At 45.6% G+C, this 22,605-nt stretch overlaps 1 protein-coding gene across 1 annotated transcript in view; it reads left to right on the plus strand.

Annotated features, from left to right (window-relative positions):
* The first annotated feature begins 805 nt into the window (after nt 1-805).
* The window catches only part of LOC144137855 (uncharacterized), a 174,829-nt gene continuing 153,029 nt past the window's right edge, over nt 806-22,605 (plus strand). Inside the window, exon 1 of the mRNA XM_077669868.1 lies at nt 806-2,100. Within this exon, the coding sequence (XP_077525994.1) occupies nt 1,689-2,100 (412 nt within the window). The 5' untranslated portion in view covers nt 806-1,688. The remainder of the gene's footprint in view (nt 2,101-22,605) is intronic.

Below are 22,605 nucleotides of genomic sequence, written 5' to 3' on the forward strand. Positions count from 1 at the left end.
TCCTGCAATAGCCCCAAGTGGAGGCTGGAATATGTTTAAATAAACAAAATAAAATACAAAGAAATAAATATATTGGGGTGTAGTTTCGCCATTGCAGTCGATGTTTCCCCCAATCAATACACAAGATTTGTTAAATAAAAATCTGCATTGTACAAGAAACCAATGTGGCGCATTCCAACAACATAATGACGCCGCAGTGATACCCCTGCTTATTCTAACGTAGCATGTGCCAAAAATGGCGACTAGACGTGTCGACGCTGAGGTCTGTTCGCGCGCTCTCTCTCCGCTGTCGTGGTATGCACATTGAATTAGCCGCTTTTCTGGGCTTCCACGGGCGCCGTTTCCAACGGTGCGATTGAGCAAGAACTGCTTGCGGACTGCCCCCACCAGCCCGCTCCCCTTCAGCTGCCTTTTCAACGCGAACCTACCGCCACGGCCCGCACGGTAATTCCGACCCCGAAACCACCGTTGAATAAACACGCGAGCACGTACCGAGCGCGAACGCCTTCCGTTTGACGCGTGCTTTATTATCATTATTTTTTTTTTCTGGTGAGGCGTGCGCGCACTGGAGAGCGAGAACAATTCCTAGCGCGGGAAAAAAATTCAAACGGAGTAACCGAAGGCTGTGGGAACCTCCTCCCTCTCGTATCGCGCTTCGGGTTACAAAAAATGGAGTCTCCGCCTCCGAGAGCCGTGATTGGCCGGCACGCGTATCCGGTGCCTCCTGCCCTTGCGAACGACACGCCCCCCGGTTCAGCAGCCGGCGAAGGGGGAACTTGGCAGACGGCGCCTTTGCCAGCGCCGCCAGGTCGTTGGTCGGAGCGCCGTTTTCGACGAAGTTGACGGCGCCTGCGACCAGTTTTGTGTGTGAAACGTGTGCAACATTTTTTTACGAAATACGGTGCCGTCGGTTAGTGCTGACATCGATCTGCGTTCGGGCGGCCGAGATTGTGTGCGGTGAGCGTGACACGGCCATTGTGAGTGTGATCGCGCTTTGTCGGTGCTTGTGCTACTACCGCTGTTGACCATTGACCGACATCACAACTAGCCACCGAGTGGGCACTGTTGTATGCATCTCGTGGTGGCATCGCTCTGGGATTCAGTTACGTGCGTGCTGAAAGTTCAGTGTCTGGTACGCCCTTGAGAGCTGAGAGCGGCTGTCTCATCTGTTCAACCAATGAAAACTGAGGCTGTGCGCCGGCCAAATACTACAATTAAATTAACTTTCATTTATTCCTGTCAGTATTCAAGAACACGTCAGGGCTCTAAGTGAACCATGCCATCTCCGATACAACAACGGTCGCCGGTTATTCGTCACCTGTGACTCTAGGTTATTGAGTGACGCTCTTCAAGTAGCGTTTAACAACTCCGCTGCCTAAACCGGCAGCTAGTTTCGCTACTCCACCGGATCCTGAAGGAAACGGGCTAACAAACCAGATAAGCGGTCGCTGTGTGTTTTACGTACGAGGGAACTAGGTACGTGAGTACTCAGTCCCAAACCGTGCAACCCGAGCTAAGAGCTGACTGTGCGACGTAACACCTTACACAGCGTTTGCAACGCCGCGGCATTTGAAGAGAGGGCATGGTCTACTGATCAATCATGGCGTGGTGACGGCCGTGACGTCAGCGATGCGCCAAGGAGCAATGGATCGTGCACCGGCAAAGCTCTCCTGGAGCCCCATCCGCTGATGCCAATCTCCTCCTCATTGATGGAAGCGACGCGACTCCTGGACGCCGGCTGCCTAGGTCGCCTGGGCCGACCCCTACCCGGACCCTACTCTCCCTTCGGGACTCCCATGGCCCCGTACAGCATGGCCGCGTACCCCCCGCATCACGTGCCGTACTCTATCGACGGCATACTGCACGGCTCCCACGCTGCGGCAGCCTCGCATCATGGTGGGCCCTTGGGCCTGGTGATGGCTTCTAGTCCCGGCCATGCGGCTCTGGTGGGCTCAAGGGCCGCTGTGTTGGGGCACAGGATCGCCGCCGCTGCCGCTCAGCATCGGCAGGACGCTCAGCAGCAGCAGCAACAACAACAACAGCATCATCATCAGCAACAACACCAGGCCGCCGCAAAGAGTTCGTCGCATCGTTCTAAGGGTATGCCCCCACAGCTGCATTGTGTTCACGCGTTATTTTGGCATGCTTGTACATAAGCTCAGTCCTTGAACACATTCATATTCACCTACGCGGGGACGCGTATGCGCAATTATAAGCGACGCACCTGTTGACAACAGGTCCTTAGGCTTTGATGAACCATATAGAGGCGCACATAAATAGTTACACAGGCACGACGCGTACGTGGTGTCTGAAATGTTCTTATTCATACGGTGTGAGGAAGGTGAACAACGACTGAATAACACATGTTCTCAGACACTGGGAGAAAGTTGTTCGAATACTGAACTGCCACCAGTCATCCTGTTTTCTCGTGTTAGAATTACCTAGCATTCTTATATTCTTTGCTATTATATTCTTGGTTATTATTACGCACGGAATACAACGACATTTCTTTAATTTTTTTCTCTTTTTAATTCACTGAGTCGCAAGTTAAACTTTCATGTGACGATACTTTATGCTCTGGAGGTCAAAGTTTCCATTCAAGAACATATTTGAGTGGTGGAATTGTACTCAAAATATTGGTTGGCCTATGTCATAACACTTAATTAGTGTTCATTTGCTAATTAAGAACGCTGCCAAATCTAGAATAGTACATCGATAGTGTACCTTGTTTCAACATGTTCACACATACCAATCAGGTGATCATCCGCCGCCGTTTTGTTCTCACATCGTCGCAAGCGTGGCAGTGAAATGTGTGTGTTATTTGTGGTCCCGACTTCTTTCCGGATGGTGTTACTCACAGAATGCAGCACTAATTCCAGGGGCCGCTTGAGAATATACCATTCACATTACAAGAAACTGTCAATGACACGACAGCAATAATTGTGCAAGACTATATAACAAAAAATAACGTCGCCCAAAGCACTTAGAAACAGATTAGTCAGTGATACGTTTATTAGTGTGCCACGTGCAAGACTCCAGTTCCTCTTCCGTGATCGGTGTACTAAATATATATATGGTTCCCTGACAACAACAAATCATGTAGCCTGTATGCTCTGCAAAAGGAAGACCGCTGTGTCTTATCAGGGCTAGTTCAAACATACACGCAGTGAGCTATTCAGACAATGCAACAGCAATGAATTTGCTTGTCCGTGCGTCTGAATCGTCGAGTTGCAAAGCGGAGAAAATATCCTCAGTATTTATAAATGCATGAGGCAGAAAGCTGTCTGAAATTACGGAAGTTTCCAAATTTGGAACTTTAACCCCTGCTTCTTGTCTTTCTGTTCTTTTCTTCATAACCTAAGTGGGAACGCAGCCTACGGCGTAATAATGATTCACAGAATGCGGCTAACAACTTTTTCAAGTAGCAAGCGTAGCACTTGAAGATGTGAAGCAAGTATGTTTAGTGTCTCCCAAAATATTTAGCACAATGCAGAAAACTGCGGTGACGATTAGACGATGACGTTAAAGGAATTAATCGGCTGAGGGGATCATTTATACAGGCTTTATTTATGGACTAAGACACTCGCTACAACGATAAGGCTGAGATTGATCCTGACTGCACATAATCAGACAGCAGTAAATCTTAAGAAGTATCATTAACTGCTGACACTTTTCCAGGACAAAACACCTGCAGTGCTTCTGACGAAATGCTTGTTTCAAGGTATTCGACTGGGTTATTTATCATCCTACTCAGAGCGTTTCAAAACAAAGAGCGATATAACTTATGCTAGCATATTTCTTATCGTGCGCTAAATGACTTATTTTAGACCTGGTCGTCATTGTTTGTATTTTGTTTGAAATTTCAACCATTCTGGTTGAAAATCGTTCTGCATCATCGTTCAATTCTGCTCTTCGTATGATTCTGCACATGGAGCTGAATTCAACGAAAAGCCAAAACTCTTTGAAAAGGTATGTTTCAGTTAACTGCTTCCGAATGAAGAACTCGCTAAATGACAACATTCGTTACAAGTATACACTTTCCCCGAGTTTCAAACCTTGAATGCAAACATACTCTTAATCATACATATCTCTCTAATCAAGATGGGAAAAGGGAAAACAAATCAATGGTAAATAATTTTTAGGAAGAGTGGTTGATAAGCAAGCAGTTTTCAATGGGCCCATGATGTAACAGTTTGCACGCAGTTTCAAAGCATGCATTGTCATTTCAATATCAGTTCATGCTTTACGAAAGCACGGTGGTGTGTACACCTATAACTTGTGGTCTATCATCCTGAATGAAATAATTGGTAGGCAGGCGAAACAATGTATACGCCTATAGAATAAACTACGTCTATAAATACGTCTATATACGTCTATAAAATAAAAGAAAGTTTATAAAATAAACTTTCACTTTAACTTTCTACTTTCTCATTTTACAGCGTTAGTTTAAAACGCACGCCATTTAATAAAGTCCAAAGCAATTTGGGAGTATATGTATTGCCAAAGAAAAATAAACTAGGCATCTTATGGAATACAAAATAAAATGCAAATTTGAGTGTTTGTGTAGGACAGGAAAACACAGAACCGCACATCTCATGCAATGGAAAACAAGAGTGAAACAACAGTCATGACTTGGATCCAGGAGTTCTTTTACTTTTCTTTACCCGACTGATGATTATAACGAAGCGAAATAAAATAGAAACGACCTTTGCCTAACGAAGATATTCATAAGATTGAACGGTCGTGTAATATGAATTTTTTCGGCTTCGAGCTTGGACTTCGAACGTGCCCATCGAAATATATGACAATTAGTTGATTCAACTGTAGATTACAGAACTTCTAGGTAACTGTTTTCGTAGCACCAACATCTTTTTTCCGTCTCCTATATATTGCTTCATTTGAGTCTGCACGTCCATCAGGACAACCGTCAGCGATGATTTTGTTATTTTCATGCATGGCGTCACAGCCCTAGCAATAAAAAAAGCTCGAAAAAATCAGAGCTGAACAGCTGAAGTCTAAGGAGTTAGTGAATGTATGGCTTTTCAGCACTTTGATGCTTGCCAGAAATTTCGCTTATCTGTTTTCTTATTTATTTGTTCGATGAATTTCTGAACTAATAAAAGTTATTCATGGAAATATAAGTATAATTAGCACGAAAGAAAGGCTCTTCACGATTTACTGCAAGTATCTAAATCATTCTATAGTTTAGTGAATTTACTTTGACAAGGTTAGATCGAAGACTCATTCCCCTGCTCAACTGGTCAATTTCCTTTAGTGATTCCCTTGTTCTTTCTAAATACCCTTCCCACGAATGGTCCAGAGATGATGGTCTTAGGGCACCAAAAATGGTCTCAGGCCAACCGCCCAGATTCGGGGTGCTCCGCGAAGGTTGTCAAGATTCGGGATACTCTGAAGTCGACTGGTGCTCCAGGCCCTTATCACGTGTTCGCACTTCTTTCCAACGCTTGGGCCTGTCGGGTGGCCCACCAATGAGGGAGGCTATTCGAACAAGGTTCGAAGCCTGTTCTTGCTCCCAAATCTGATGGTATGGGATTGTTGCATGGGGTGAATCACATGGATTATGGGGAGCTAAGGGTACTTGTTTGTCCACAGTCCTCGAAGGGTGGTGGCTTCTGCTGTGGTTAACTACGGATGCAGAGACCGACATTTATTTCTCTACTACCGTAAAGACAAAGTAAATTCCCGAGATGGAGAAATGTTGGCTTATTGTGGAGGTCAGCTCTAACCTGAAAGAGCTACTACAATTCAATACATCCAATTTTTAAGCATTGAGTGAGAGAGAAGAGACAGAGAAATAAAATGGCACAATTGCTGTGCTTAGAAATTAGGACGTATAAATTTCACTAAAAAAACAAATTTACACTGAAAAAATTTGCATGTGCTCAGGGTATACAAGACCTGTAGTGTACGGTATGTGCACTAACAGGTTGTAACAATATGTCCATAGTATATATATATATCAACAGGAATGTATAGTAAACCTATACATAACTAAATGACGAGGGCCCGAAATCTCCAAAACGACGGCCGCCATTTTGAAGAGGCGCGGTACTGACGTGCGGGTGCATATGTTACTCGGTTCGGTAGTTGTGCACCCGTGTGGCCGAGAAACCATAGAAATCACGCAGCGATTCTCCATGTTGTGGTACTCGAGGAGGACCCAAGAGATGCGCAAAATAAAAGACAAAGCGACACGCAAACTGCGCGTCGTTTTGCTCGTCGTTTGGGCCCTCCTCGAGTGCCACAACACGGAGACTCGCTGCGTGATTTCTACGGTTTCTCAGCCACACGTGTGCATGCACAACTTTCGAACCGAGGAAAACATGCGCCTGCACGTCAGTACCGTGCCTCTTCAAAATGGCGGCTGTCATTTTAGAGATTTCGGCCACGGGATAGAGTGAAAATACGTTCATCAACATGTAGTACAACATATAACTTAGTTGTGTGTTGCCGCTATCATCTAGGAAGTTCATACAAGCATATTATGGACGTAGATATCGCAGATATTTGTCGCATTATAAAACACCGTTAGTGCCGGGAAGGCTTTGGTTTAGCTTAGAGGATTGTCCCATGGACCCGATAATTTTCTCAATGATAGGAGAGTTCTAGATAAGAGATTAAGCGTCTCACTCAATCTTCTCCACTGGGTTGCAAAAGGGAGAGCTGAAATGGCGCGTGGTGCAAGCTTAGATTTAATGTCCACAAGTGGAGGAGGTGTCTTTAGCGAATCGAGCATGGTATACAAGAATGACTTTTTGTAGAAAACGTCAAGACAAAGGCGATGTAATCATATGTCTGCTAAACCACCCACGTGTGAGGTACAAGACCATGAAAAGGATGGATAATTGTAGGCAAGAGCAATCAGCGATATTTTTCTGTCACCTGAGTTTTCAAAAGGATTTTTTCTCTCAGATCAAATAACTTTTGACATCACCCCTCGTACAAAGCTCCATCCTACCTGTCAATTTTCTATGAGATGCGTAAAGCCTTGTGCTAGGTTAGTTGGTGGTGAGTTGGCATGGTATGAAGCGTGACGAAAAATACACAGACGACGAAGACGAATAGAAAGTATGCAAAGAACAAGAGCTTGTCCATTCTACTTTGTGTTCATCGTCCGCGGGTTTGTTGTTGCGCTCCGTGAATTGTGACTTTTGATCTGGAGGACTTTGAAATGGGACTTCGAACTGGATCTGTGCAGCAAGCTGGTCAGCTTCACAATTTTCTTGTGTTTTGTATACGAAGACATCCAGTGAAATATTCACATAGTGCTGCTTCTTCTATTTGCAGGCAGGTCACAGATGCCCCGTGTACAGTTAAAGGTGGTTGAGAGCGTAAGACGCAATGAGATTTACGGCTTGAAAATCTGCTTTTAATCGACCAGCTGTGCAAGAAATCGAAGTTGGAGGTAATCACTTAGTAATCCTGCTGCCATTTAGCGTCAACGCAGTTCTTCGTGACCAGCTGTTACATATGATTTCTTAGGGATGTATATGTGCGGACTACACTTTTACTTTATGCGAAAGCGAAAGCATTTCGTAACTACTTAGGCGAAATTTTCAATGGTTCAGCTGGTAAATAGGGCCAGTAGGCAAAGGACGTCTACGCCTTTTTCTCGAATAAACAGAAGATTAACAAGATAACTGTAAAAACGCATAAGCCGGAAAGTCCCCTTCGTGTGATAGTCACTGCACAAGGCACGTGGCAAAAGGCAGTAGGCTGTTTTCTGCAGAAGTACTTAAATGAACTGACTTTTGAGGATCCGCCTCTCACAAAAAATTCTGAGAACATTATTTCCGATCTTAAATCCAATGACGACCAAAGCTGCCAGGCCTTTTCAGTATATTTCAAGGACTTGTACTATTAGCTGCCACATGAGTTGATCCTTTGTAGTGTTGAGGAGCGCATAGACCAGTTTAGTGCTATTGCGTTTCAGAATAGGTCTGGGTTTAGTGTTAGCAATTTTTTGGGAGTTTTAGCTTTGTATCTAACGTCCACCTTTGCTACCTGGAATGACAAGGTATTCATTCAAAAACAAGGCGTTTGCATTGGATCCTGTATAGCCCCAATACTCAGCAACATGGGGCTTGCAAAGTGTGATACGGTGTTGTCGACGCGTTTGGAATCTGCAAGGGTGGCGAAGGTGTTTTGTTATGTGGACGATTTCCTTGTGCTTCTCGAGTGTGGTAAGGAAAGATTTGATACTTGCGTCGCTGAAACACCTAATCTTTTTAAGGTAGGCCTAGCTCTTCTGGTTATGACTCATGAGGGTCCGGAGAACGGTGCAATAAGGTTTTTGGATTTGACTCTGGCAGTAGACGCGAAACACGTGTGCTGGTGGTACAATCCTCACGCCAACAAGCCGCTTCTCCCGTATCATTCTGCACATTCCAAACTGGTGAAAAGGGGAATAGTTAGGGTGTGCGTCTCGGCCGCCTTAAATTAGTCGTGCCCCCATGCTATGCAAACTGCCTTTGACGAGCAGGTCAGTGGGATTCAAGCGGCTGGCTACCCACTCCACCTGGTCGTACCGGTGACAGAAGGCCTCCTCAGGAACCTGAAATCTTGCCATCGTAAGGATGCGCATGACGGGCCTGCTCACGAGAGTGAGAGGAAAAAGGTTGCAGTTGTCCCGTACATTCACGGCTTGTCTCACGGTTTAAAGAAGATCGCCAACCGTGTAGACCCCTTCGCCCCCCCCCCCCCTTGGGACCGCCACTGCCGTCAAGCAGACACTTTATCCAGGAGCGATCATTACCAATGTAACCAGGCATTGTGGGGAACAGCATCTGTCTACTTTTCAACAAATAACCAGGCAGTAGTGGTATTGTCTAAAAGCTTCAAAATAGCTAACGAAGACAGTAACAAACACAACGACCCATTAATCGCAATATAGACATGCATAAATTACACGAAAGGTTCTTTCTAGGACATTTTATTGGCTACAGCCATTCTACAAAATAAGCTTAAGAGGTTACGAACGGCTCTAGAGAAATTATAAACGGTTAAGAACATATTCTGTAAAAATTTCGATAATAATTTAGAAATGCATCCCATCCGTACGCGGTTTTTCTAGATTGTGAGTTCATCTTCACATCGAAACTGGCTGAGTAGCCAAGGACGTTGGGTTATTTTATTAGACGCGAAGCCCCTTAATGGTCGGGCCAATCGGCGTCTCATGTCGTCGTTGTAAGCGTCGTCTCATGTAGTCATGGAACAAAAACACCGGGAAACTAGTTTGCACCTCGTGCTAGAACGTAACGCTACTAAGAAAGCAGCGGGACACTCGTTTACGCCTCGCACTTGAGAGATTCGTGCTTCAAAGACAATAAACGTTTACAGCAAAGCTGTTTACAGTAAAGGGGCACACCAACATGGGCAAGTTGCTACGGGTTCGTGGTGCAGCACAGCACAAATGACAAGACACCAAAGACAAGACAGCGGTCGTCCCGTGTTCCTGATTTTCGGGTCTTCATCGCCTTTGGCAAAAACGCCAAGTTGCCAAGAATACACTCGTGCATACATGCTAAGCCCCTCCGAGGGCTTTACGTCAGTGGAGATGGCCCGGGATTTCGTTTTTAAGTTTGAGTTTTTTCCTTTCCACCAATGATGTAAATTAACAGCATTATACCGATTAACTGTCTTTACTTCGCAAATTACCTCAATGTTGGTCTGTTATCGATATTTTCTATTCGTATTTTCGACGTTCTTTACCGGGATTCTTCATATTCACACTTGATTTTCATTTAATGGGCAAGTATGATAGGCATATTTTCGTTTTCGTGAGCTCTTTCTTGCAAAATTTTTATTTTTTATTTTTCTTATTTAGGTATTTTTTGTTAAATTGTGTTCGACCAACTGTCTCGATTTACGCTATTGTAAGGAATGAACATGTTACTTCCGCCAGTTACGCACTTTTGTGGAAATGCACGGCGTTACAAGGTTGAAACGTTTAAGTGGGCTTTCTGCGTTAGTTTTTGGAGGTCATGCATAGGATGCATATTTTTGATTTCGTCAGATCATCCGCCGTGGTGCCTCAGCGACTTGGGCGTTGTTCTGCAGAGCACGAGGGCGCTGGTTCGATTCCAGGCCGTGGCGTCCGCGTTTCTGATGGAGGTGAAAAGCAAGAACGCCCGTGTGTACGAGATTTCGGCGCACAGTAAAGATCCCCAGGTGGTCAAAATTAATTCAGAGTTTTCCACTACGGCGCGCCTCATCGCCTGCGTTGCGTCGGCGCGTTAAACCCTACAAAAAGTCAGTCAGTCAAATTTCGCCAGATCATTTTTGGAAAAAACTTATTTTGATGTTTCTTCTTATTTATTGGTTTTTCCAAATTCTGTTCAAACAAGTATCTCCGTTTACCCAACTATGACGATTAAACGTGCTGCTTCCGCAAATAGTGCATTATTGTGTGAATTGAGGGCGGTCCTGGCTGGGGGGTACTCCGCAGAGGATGCTACGCATTAAAAATAAAGCTCGTTAGGCCTCTTGACCCGCTCTACCTCTTGACGCGTTGCACCTCTTGACACAAAATAGACCTCTCGACTAGTTAGACCTGTTGACTCGTTGGTCCCTTTGACTCAAATTTGACCTCTCGACACGTGGGGCCTTTTGACAGGTCTATCTCGTGGACATTTTGCCTCATTGGATTTCTTGACTCGTTGGACGTCTTGACCAGACGGCAAAAATTGGTGCCCGTATTTAGTGGTAAGTCTGTCATCCGCTATCGATGGAGTTGTCACGAGCGTAGATACCAATGCGCCAGCAAATGCTGAAAATGATCGCAAAATGAACCTGCCTTTTTGAACCTATTATAATCGGGCTTACAGTTACAACGTGGGTTCAAAGGCCCTTGATGCACGTAAGGCTTACTGTGCCGTGTAGTGCCTCCGCCTGTACTACAAAGAGCGCGATCTATATAATATCTCGAGCCACCTTTAGGCCTCCTAATGCCCCCGTGAGCCGAGAAGAACCACCCGCAAACAAAGGCATTTCTTGCACAGTGCCAGGATAACTAATATAACACACAACGGTGAGAGGAGAAAATGTTTGCGTTCTCCCTGAACTTTTAGCCTACTGTTTCATACACATACATAGCGCGAAATCTGCTGCAAGAGAAAAACATACTTGAGAATATGTGTGGCCACATCAAGTGTACGGCATTCCGGTGTGTATTTTCACGCTATGATTTTCTGTAATTTATTCAACTGTATCGTTCACACTCCACGCGATGCAACTGGATAATGCAGAACGGCGCGCGAACGAAGCCTTCGACTGTCATCGGCGCTTCCCTTGGTCATTTCCATCTCTATGCGAATGAACCTGGAGCTGTAGAGGGGCACGACAGCCACATCGTATTTACACACACACGCAGCTCGCTCCGTGACAGATGACAGCTTCTTTTTCTTCCGTCGGCTACCGGCTAATAGTATTTCGCTTGCAGATAATAGACAGCATCGGAACATAAAACAAACGGATAAAGTGGGAAACACAGAGGCCGCACAGCTCCGCTGTTGTTTATTTAGGCAGCGGTTATTTGAGGGGTGTAGGACGGCGCATTTAGAACGACAGCACGACATCCTTCCATCACAAGCACGACGCGAAAGGCATTTGTATTGTGCACGGCACTCCATAATCGCCTTATTGTTTTGCAACGGCGAGAAGTGTTCTGTAGGCTTGTGAGTGCACACCACTACGCCATGACCTGTCTTTGTGTACAAAAGCACCCCGTCGCTTAGGCTATTTGGAGGCGAAATGACTGAGAAGCATGACATAGGCCCAGGGTTCGATATCTCAGTGCTTGCAGGGTAGCACTTGTGCTCTACTAGGATAACGGGAAATTGCAAAGGGTTCGCAAGTACATGGGTGTCGCTCAAATCAAAACCAGATTATTCTCAAATGCATTGCCATTCAACTGCGCGCAATGTCACTAGATTCTTACTGAGCATATTCAAGAAAACTTCGAGTAGCCGTAAAAAGCGAAGAAAACCAGGCATGGGGCTCAATGTAAGCACCGACAAGCGTTCAGTGGGGTTGGTCAGGAGGGGCGTTTCGAACATGTTTGCAATATGCTACCACATTGGCAATGTTGGCAAAAAGGGGCGTTGCGAACAACATGTTGGCAACATGCGTGAAAAACATGCGGGCAATAAATTCTGTCTGCGGGCAATACATTCTGCCGTACCAACGGCAGGCGGTACGATGAGGCAGAAGAACTCCTTTAAACAAAGACGAGGGATGAATATTTGGTACAAAAGTACTTTTTTGTTAGGGATGGATGGCTTTAGTTCGTCCTCTGTACAGCAGCTGCCGCCTCCCTTTAAGTTTATATTCTCTTGAACGACGAAATTAGAAAGAAAGTACCCGCAACACAGTTAGAAAGCAAAAAACAACAAATAAAGTTACGCTCATTTAGAAAATACTCCTTCTGTATTGAAACCCCCGCAGTTATAAGGGTGGTGATGGCCACCGATTAAGATTACTACGAGGATACACAAATGATGGTTTTCATGGTGGGGAAAAACAGGGTTCTTCTTGTTCAGGCTTTCTGTTCATATTCGAGCTAGTTTGAAGATCGAAGATGACGTTAGGCTGATTCTTGATAACTTTTCAGCACATAAGGGCTGCCTATTCCATGTCTCTTATGGCAATGTTTTGCGTTACGCGTCCGTTACGCTTCGTTATTAAAGCATAAAAAAATATTTTACTTGCTTTTACCTTTCGTTGAAGTTGTTTCGTTATCGCTTAAAGGTGACGGCTTAATAGCGGAAATGCTTTCGAATCCCGAAGATGCAAAAGTGAGATCGTTTGTGTGCCCATTTCTTAGTTTGTTACGAGCATGCAGGAGGTACTCAAATGATTCCCTGAGCAGCAACGGTTCCGCTCCTAATCGGTAAACTCGCAGAAAACACAATTTTGTCTGTGCTCAGGGTGACTAAGTGTATCTACCAATAAATATATTTGACGTATGTGCTTGTTTCATGGATGAGGTGCCAAATAAATTTAACGGAAAGTTCTTACAGGAGGTACAAAAACGGATGCGTTTTTTATTTCAGCGGAAACGCCTCACTTGATCAGCTTTAAAATAGATATTAAGTGTACAAAGCAATCGTGGTTTGTGTATTTTCCCGATTTCGTTACTGAAATGACTAAGGAAATTTTTATCTGTTCACTTTTCGTACTTTTAGATCGTCGGCATTTATAATATCGTACACCCGACATGTGTGATTCAGTCTTCCGGGTAACCTCGAGGTTATTGTGCCGATGCAGCACAATTATGGCCATAAAGCACACGACACAAAGAATTCGGATCGGAATAACTGCTACCTGCGAAGATAGTTACGACGGTAGTCGTTTTATGTGCACATTGACCCAAGCAGATATTCGACTGCCAGTTCTAGGAATAGATCCCGTGAGTCATGACAAGGCTAACCACTGAGCCATCCCAATGCCAACTTGTTTCTGTCCCCGGTCCATACTGTCGCACGCCGCAGAACGCGACGTAAGCACTCAGCCTATACATACGCCCCACAGAAGCATCGAGGTGCTCCTACACACCTCCATCGGGCACTGGGGTAGTAACGTCGGCTATAGAAAGAGATCCGGTCGAGCATTCCCTTCTCGGATATACTTTTACCTCTGCCTCGCCCTTTCGTCAAAATTACGGTCTATAACCAATGTGTCAGAGATGGCTGCGATTCTTCTACCAATCTTCTTGCTTAATGGCATGGTTCTGAGGCATTATCTCGTCGCAGGTGTTTATAAAGGCCATTCGGCGTGGTAGGGCAACGCGACGTATACGCACGCGAGGCCCCGGCTGCATACATAGAGGCGGCTGTCAATGGAGACGTCACGGAAGACACATTCATCAGCACGCCGGATTGAATCGATCTGCTGCGCGAATAACGGGCAGACCAACGCTTCTTTCTGTCACTCCTCCATTTTGCTCTTTTGCCGTTGTGCCTGTGCGTTCGTTTATCCAATACTTTGGCTTTGGAGCACGCACCCGGGCATCGATCGACCGGAGGATACCCGACGCCCCCATCAGTGAGCCCAGCGCTGTGGGGTGAAGTCGGCTGTGAAACGTATGCCTGCAGGCAGGGTGACGTGTCGGATGGTCTCGCCATGCACGAGGGCCATGAAATCATGAGCCGGCGTTCGTTGAAGTAGAATTAGCGGTATAGTGAAGGAAGCAAGTGGCATCCGTTGGATTTTTACAGAGGGCAACAGAAGATAAGAGAAAAAAAATGGGAATTATGCTCCTGGGAGAATCTAAAATCTCCGTTATGATAGCAAATCTAAAAAGGTTTGTTTCACAGAATATGGACAGGATATTTTACAATGTTCATGAAGCTCCAGCTCGCCGTTATCATGGTGCCCGAGCAGGTAACTCTCACGCGCAAAGCAGGGAGGACAAACAGTGGCGTCTGGAAGCTGTCAGTTTGTTCGCAGCCGAATGTCAACAGCAAAACCTGAAAAGTATTTCGGAAATATCGACTCATAGTTGACGAACGACTGACCACAGGTCATCTCTTCAAAAAGTCTGCCCTGCCCTGCTCAAGAAGATCTGACCAAATTATGCCCAGGTGGCCTCAAAACTTTCTATACACCCATAGCAAGAAAAAATGGCCGCTGAATTCTGATCAACACAAAGTACGGGAGCTTAGGAACTGCAGTACAATCAGCCTATAATGTCTGCTGTGTAATCTTTGTTTTTACGTAAGGCAATGAATTCCCGTGTAAGTGGCTTCCAAGTTTTCCAGTAACCGAAACAACGGACTTGGTTTAGGGGAAGCAGCCCAACAATTTATCACATTCACATCGTCCATCAGGTAACAAAAAAATCCGCAGAGCCAATCAAACGCCTTTAGATAAGCCTTTATAGATTGCAAAAAAAAAAGCGTTTGATTTTGTAGACACCGCACAAATAGTGAAAGCATTAAAACATCAACAAATAAGGGTAGTTACATGAGAGTCTTGGGGGGTGTATACAAACGATGCACGATGGTATCGATTCTCATGAAGAGTAAAAAATTTCATGATCACAAAGGCTTCGATACAGGAGGATATCACCTAACGGAATTCGTTTGCAGCATGTCTGAAAGGGTTTTCCAGCATGCTTGATTTGGAGAAGTCAGGAATACAAATAAATGTAGAATATGTGAGTCACCTGATATTTGAAGATATAATTTTGTTCAGTGAATGCAGAGATCTGCAGCCGAGATTCCGTCTAAATCTGTCATCAGAAGCAATAGTGCGTGAATAAATATAAAAATGAACAATTTCGCCATCTTCCCGTAGGGGAACTCTGAGCAGTATGCGAAGCAGCCATGGGGTCGACTGAAGTTCCCATTAGTCTTCAGTTCGATCGCGGCGTTGCGGGAGGAGATTGAGAGGAGCGGAGCGCGCGCGCGCGTCATTTATTCCGCGGAGCTACAGTGGCGCCCCCAGCGGAGTATGCAGCGGCTACCGTCGCGTCTCTAAACTTAAGCTGCTTCGCATTATCGCGTGTGGAGCCGCAGGTGTTGCCATTCGTTGAGCAATCCCGGAGAGGAGAGGAGCTACGGAGAGGAGAGGAGGAATGCCGGAGAGGAGAGGAGTGTCGGAGAGGAGAGGAGGAATGCCTCGCATACTACTCAGGGTTCCCCTATACGCCTCGTGCGCGGCCTGTAGGGGCGCCACTGAAATCCCCCTAGCGGCCCGTTTCGAAAGCAGGCGCGGGAGTCGGCGTCCGGCTCCCAAGGGCCGCCGCTGCTTTTGCGGCACGTCCACGACTGAGATTTACCGTGTGCGGGTGTTTGAAATCCATCTTCATGTGAAGCAGTCACTCTGTTCGCAAATGAGGCGTGTTTACGAGAGTGTAAATGTTTCTGACGCGATCTTAGTGTGGTATATTCGGTCTGTATAAGCGCCAGGTATGTGTCACAGGCCAGCGGCGCGGAACCGGCGTGTGATGGAGCCGATTGTAGTTACTCTGACCTGAATTTACTAGCAGTGTCTCCGTAACCACTGGTTCCTCATATGTTCATGCTGCGGCTATACATAATGATTTAAATTGATTTTGTGCGCTTACAGAATCAGCGGGGCACTCATAACTGACAGCACGCCAGTTACGTTTGCCAATATATTATACCTCAGATATTGACCACCACCATTTACAAGCCAGTCTGTGTTAATTTCGGGAATATTCAACAAAAGTACAATGGACAATGCATAATTATACTCGGGGATCAGCTCACGACAAAGTCGTCTTGTCGTGAGGTGAGCGCCCGCAAACATTCATCTGCTCCTCTGCGAGCAGCGCGGAGACGGGCTTAGAATATAATCCGCGTCCGCGACTAATGCTTCTTCGAAATATCGCCATATGGCACAGGGAGCCAGCAGAATAAAGCATAAACTGAAATCGGAGGGCCTTATCACATACCACTTTCTTCCTACGACACCTTTCATCGCTTGTTGAACAGCCTACCCTGTATACTTCCAAAAATGCGGCCGCCGTATGATCCGCTGTTCGTTGAAGTAGAAAAACAAAAGGAAAGTGAACGCAAGATTTGTGTGTGTAATTACTAAAACGTTCATTGCTTGATTCCGCTCCGCATTTGTACACAGCGTCCCCCCCCCCCCCCCCCTACCGATGTCTCGCAAAATAGCAGTGTATTTCGCGTATAGTTGGTCTAGTGAACCCTACCTGGCTTAAGTTTCGACGAACGTCTTTAGCATGTCAGAAGCTGCACTGTTTTTTTTTATTTCCGTTAGAGAATTATGTTTCTTAATTCCGCACTTGCACAGCATTTATTTTTCCGTGGTTTCATTAACTTGCCTTAGTGTGTGGGCACATATTTAACGACGCACAGCTAGGCTTGGAATATACTTAACATTTTCGCATAGTTTATATCTTATAAAATGCATAAGTTATAGTCCGGGATTGGGTAATCACATCCCCGAAACATATTTTTCTGCGACGTATATATTCGAAACGAAGCCGCATTCGTTGTCCACGCTGCAAAATGAAGCCAACCTCTCATTGTGCCAGTATCAGGTCTAAACGAGGCGACAGTAGAATTCATTTGTGCCTGATGTTTTGGAGGTGACAGGGGTGATATGTTGCTACCGTCGCCGACGCCCCGAAGAGCGGGAACGAAGCGCGCAGCACCGCCTCTCCGGGTAGCTCTTGCAAGCGATCGCGTACTCTACGAAGACACCGCTGCTTTTTAAGTGACCTAAACGTACTCTTTGCCTATAGACGTCACCATAACAAGTTTATTTCAGGGCGCGGAAAGGCGAAAAGAAGCGAAACAGAACCTAAACACTGCACGCGGCCCTATCAGCCACGCAGCGCAAATCCCGTCAACGCCGCGGAGGAGCGGCGGCAGGCGGCGCAGCGATCGCGAAGCTCGAGGCGTATTGGAAGATGACGGTGGTTGAACGCGAAGCCATCTCGTGATGGATTCTTTGGTTGGCTAGTCCCTAGGGGCATCCTGCCACAATAATCATCAGCGGTGCCTGGCCAGGCATGCGCAGTGGGGGTGTGATACTCAGGGTTCTCCTACGGGAAGATGACGGCGGTTGTTGAACGCGAAGCTATCTCGTGATGGATTCTTTGGTTGGCCAATCCCTAGGGGCGTACTGCCACAATCATCATCAGCGGTGCCTGGCCAGGCATGCGCAGTGGGTTTGCGGACGGCGGACAACGACAACAAGGAAGGGAGGGACACGAGCATGTGATGCTTCGCATCTAATAAATTCAGATTAGTGGTAAACTGGCGAGCAGCAATCACCCTTTTTGGTGTAGGCAGTAGAATTCTACAAGTATAGCTTAATACAACCATCTTCCCAAGTTGTCGATGCCAATCGAAGCCAGGACAAGGAAAGCAGGTGTAATGTTATTATGGGCTGGGCTGCTCTCGACAAGCACTCTGAATTAAGGAACAGTAATTGAAGTCAAGGTTTGCAACAAGTGCGTATTCCCAGGAATGACTTATGGTGCAGAAGCATGTAACTTGCACACCTGTACAAAACTTGAGTGAGCAGTACGAGTTATGCAAATGAGACATGAGTAATACAGCTGTGGAGCTGTGCCAGGTTCCGCGCACTGCATATGAAGTGCGGAGAACTGCCAATGGTGGACCACTATGGTGATGGGGCTGCTACCGAGGGATGAGAGAAGAGGACCCGTGTTGCAATGGAGGGATGAGAGAAGAAATTTCGGCGGCAAAGAATGAATTTGGGCAGCACAGAATAGGAGCAGTTGTAAGTCAAGGATATCCTTCAATGGTCCTATAAGAAGCTAACTACGACTGCGACGACGGTGATGATGATCGTAACCATCATCATGACACATGCATTTGTATTGTCTTGCCCAGCGGGCACCTTGGGTTCTCGTTCAAAATGCGGCAACACTTGTAATGGTCGAAGATTGCTGCCCACCAGGCATTGCAGCAAGTTCTTAGATCGCCCACTTATTTCTGATCCTATAAAAGCCCTCGCAGAAGGGCACCGCGCGTTGGGCCCCAATGGTCCAACCCCCTTTTTTATGAAATATTGAGGAGGTGTTCGGACGTTCAAATTACTTGGCCCATTTCTGCCCAAATTTACGCCACACGCTCTCAATCCTCCGTGGCAACACCTGAGCCTTCTTCGTTGTCGTTCCAGAGGAGCGCCCAACGATTGAAAATTACACGTTCAACGGCAGGCCTTAGGCGGTTTGCAGGTGACTGACCAATTTACCTGTTAGTCCCCTGCAGACATTCAGTGCTGCCACTGATTAAGACGCCGGACGATTTTCGCCCATAAAGGTTTTGACGCTCCAATTTGTCTCGCTACAGTGCAGGCCGGTTTTTATTTTCTCTGGCTTCTATTACACGTAAACGTTCCTCCAGAGGTTGTGGGAGCCCTATAAGACTGAAATGCAGCTCGCTAAATTATGGGCTGCAAATTAGCCTGTAGCTACAAGACGAAGCAGTTATTAATTTAAGCTTCCTAGCTAAACAAACTGCGATATTATGGTAACAAGTGCGCGTTCCTGTGCGTTCATTTTCACGTTGTACTGTGGATGACCTACCTGAAGAGAAAATTATCAAATCAACCTAAAAAGAGGTAGTAGGAAATTATCTGTATGCACTCTAGTGCAAAAGATTTACCTGAAAACCTGCGAAGTGTGCCGAAGAGCACTTTTTTTAAATGTTTGTTTTCGGGGCCCCGTTTTTCTTTTTATAGGCTCTATTTTTTGGGTATCGTTTCGCTGCTCCGTGATTTGGACTGTTTTTCGGAGTGTTCACATTCTTATCTCTACTGACTGCTCCCTTTTTGAGTAGTCCTAGCCAGGATTTATGCTAGTGTATGCTATTGGATATATTCGTCATCCGCGTTAGACTGCCTTTTGTTTATTGAAGCTACAATGTGCTCGGTGCCGAATGTCACAAAATTAGCGAAAATGAGATTATTGAAGGAAAACATTAAGGGTTATACCTGCCAGTTTTAATCCAGTTGATGCGAAACATCCTATTTATAACCCATGGCGTACATACACCTGTGGCAAAAGAGCGTTTCTCTCTCTAATATCATGCATGATTTCGTTCCGGCGAGCATAATTCTACCTCGAAGCGTCCTTGGGACAAGCGAACAAATTGACACATGGGCAAATAAGTAGCCAGATGGAACGGTAGCTACCCGAATCGTCAACCTTTGCGCCAGACTCGCTAGCAGCACCGATGTTGGTCACGTTGTAGGGTCCAGCCCGAGGGGTCGCTTCGGGTTGGTTCCTACCAAGACGTCATCTTGTATTGCAGTTTCCAGTATGATGACTGAAATGAGTAATTTCTCCGGCCCGTTAGACCTCAGTGCGGGAGGTTAGGCCTAAGCCCATGTGTTCGGGTCTAAAGTTAGATAACCTTCAAGTTTAGCCTGAGACGTGCTATGCAGCGTCATGTTCATGGTATGTCGAGCTGCACGTGCGATTTTATGAGGGAAAGGTTAACCTAAATTTATTCTAGTTTGAAGTTGCTCCTGGTACAATGGTTCCTAAACGAAGAACCATGTTTTCAGTTCACCTTAAACTTAGCTATAAGGTATGAGACACTATAATATCTCCATGAAAATGAATGCGTCCGATACAGAATAGCGTGAATTTAAACAGCGGCAACAGGACTAGACATCAGGCGCGTACGTTAGTTTGCTTAAAATCAACCTATGCATAAAAATTTCTTTCATTGTCCTGTATTAAACGCCCTCCATACACGTTCGCTCAATGATATATTTATGCTCAAGAATTGCAATTCATGTTCGCGTAACGTCTCCGCTCTGTCGCCAACCTTTAAAATCCGAACTTTTTTTTCGTTTCTTAATTCTAGCTCTTCTAGTCGGTACACTGGCGTTTCGCTTCTGTTACTCTTTTCTCTCAGTAACAGAAAACAATTGTTAATCTAGTAGTTGTGTACTTATAAAATTGTTCAGACAGGTGGTTCAAAAGAGTGTCGCGCATTAAAAATGTAAGCTCGTGCGTTGTTTCGTAGCATCATGCTTGTTAAATGATGAGTAAACGTTCAGTCTTTTTAACAGGAAGAACAGCTCAAAAAGAACGACTAAGGAGGAGGAGACACCATGCAACGCTTATTGCAGATGCCTCACGTCCTTATTCCCGTTTTACAGTGCACGCATACACACGCAGAACCATACGCGGGCTCACAACACATCCTGAAATTGTTTTTAGTTACAGCGCCGCATTTATTTATTTATTTATTTATTTATTTATTTATTTATTTATTTATTTATTTATTTATTTATTTATTTATTTATTTTCAATACTGTGAGCCCTTCCGGGCTGTTACAGGGTGCGAATACAATGCAAGGTTCACACAAACTAGAGCCCCGATTAACGTCGTTGTGACATCAGCTTGTCTTTTTTCATTGGCACAAACTGAAGCACGGAGCTTGCATTACCTAACGGACACGCAAGGCTCGTAAATGTGACCCTTTCGATTCGCTCTTACAAGAGGGAGAAATTGTCTTATAATGGTTTCGGCGAGAACGCCGCTGATATCATTGCAACTAATACGGGTGCTCGTATAAGGGTTCGCGCCTGTGACCATACCACTACCAAGTGTCGTCTTCAGGTGCTGGTCGTTATGGACGAGGCCGGGGCAAGTATAAATCAAGCAAACCCCGCGGGCGATTATCATTGCGCGTGTTCCCGGACACGAGGCGCACCTCTCCTACTCAGTTGCGCTTTCTTAAGCTGTAATCATAGTGAAGGCCTCGGTTCTGGCAGCTTTCGTGCCAAAGGTAACATTCCCAGCAGTCGACTACTCTTGACAGGCTGCATACGTCGAGTCACAGCCCATGGTTTCACAAGGTCTCCAAACCGAGCTATCGAGTGGCTGTGGCCGCTCCCTCAAGCGTAAGATGCCGTTGTAGTAAACATAAATACCCTACAACGTGGCGGAGAACACAGTCGCTAGATAGCGGAATTGGTAAGGCATCGGCCATGTAATCGGAAGGCGTGAGTTCGGTCCCCACTCCGCGCTTGTTTTCCTCCACTTCGTATGTATGTATGTATGTATGTATGTATGTATGTATGTATGTATGTATGTATGTATGTATGTATGTATGTATGTATGTATGTATGTATGTATGTATGTATGTATGTATGTATGTATGTATGTATGTATTCACCTCGCTATTTGGACTCTCAAATATTTCCAGTATCGTATGCCGCATTATTGCATATTACGAAGAACAACTTGCACTCAACAAACAACATCGGACCAACGTGTGTGGTCCTTTACTGTTGCCTCAGAGCGTCTCAGGCACGGCATAGTACATATATAAGAAGAACATTTAGACGAAACAATTCTTAGGGGCGTTCATCAGACACAGAGAGCCGAAATGTAGTTAGATGAATCGGAATTTCACACAGACCATGCCCACAAGTAAACGGTATATGTAAGAAGGGAAGGGCATTTGAGTGCTAGAAGTGCTGGAGGGGACTTAAATCCTGTTCAAGTTTTTTTGGATCCTTGCCTGCTGTAAAATGTTGCTTACCCAACCCCCAAGTGTCATCACTCACACAGAAAGAAAGACGTGGCGGGGTTTCTCCTCCAGCTGTACAAGCGCGGAAAATCTGTCACGCTAACATACTGCATGCATGCACAGCTGAAGTCACAAATCGGCATGCACTCGTAAGAAGATCCCCGCTAATAACTCCGTAGCATGACATCGTATAGCGGTACCCATACGGTTTTTTTTCTTGGCGACAAAAAACATGGACCTAATGGAATTTCTTATTTACACACTTTGCCCATTTCCCTTTCTAGTGTTTCATCCCATTTGCACAATGACTGCACCCCATCTACGATTCCGTGGATCTTCAGGGAACACGTGGCACAGAGTGCAATGTAGACTGTATAACCACTAGGCCAATCATGTTGCATTACACTTCGCGCACACAGGGTTCACTTTCTTCCTTCGTTAACTAACAAAGCTGCTATCATTGTTTCACCAGACTCTATAGACCTGTCATGAGCATCAGGGACATGCATACGACCTGTAATCTACAGGGGGCCCATCTGGGGCAAGAAATGTCAGAGAAGT

The sequence above is a fragment of the Haemaphysalis longicornis genome, unplaced genomic scaffold (genome assembly GCF_048455015.1).
Source record: "Haemaphysalis longicornis isolate Haplotype H1 unplaced genomic scaffold, Haemaphysalis longicornis Haplotype H1 scaffold_5, whole genome shotgun sequence".
In the NCBI taxonomy this organism is placed as follows: Eukaryota; Metazoa; Arthropoda; class Arachnida; order Ixodida; family Ixodidae; genus Haemaphysalis; species Haemaphysalis longicornis.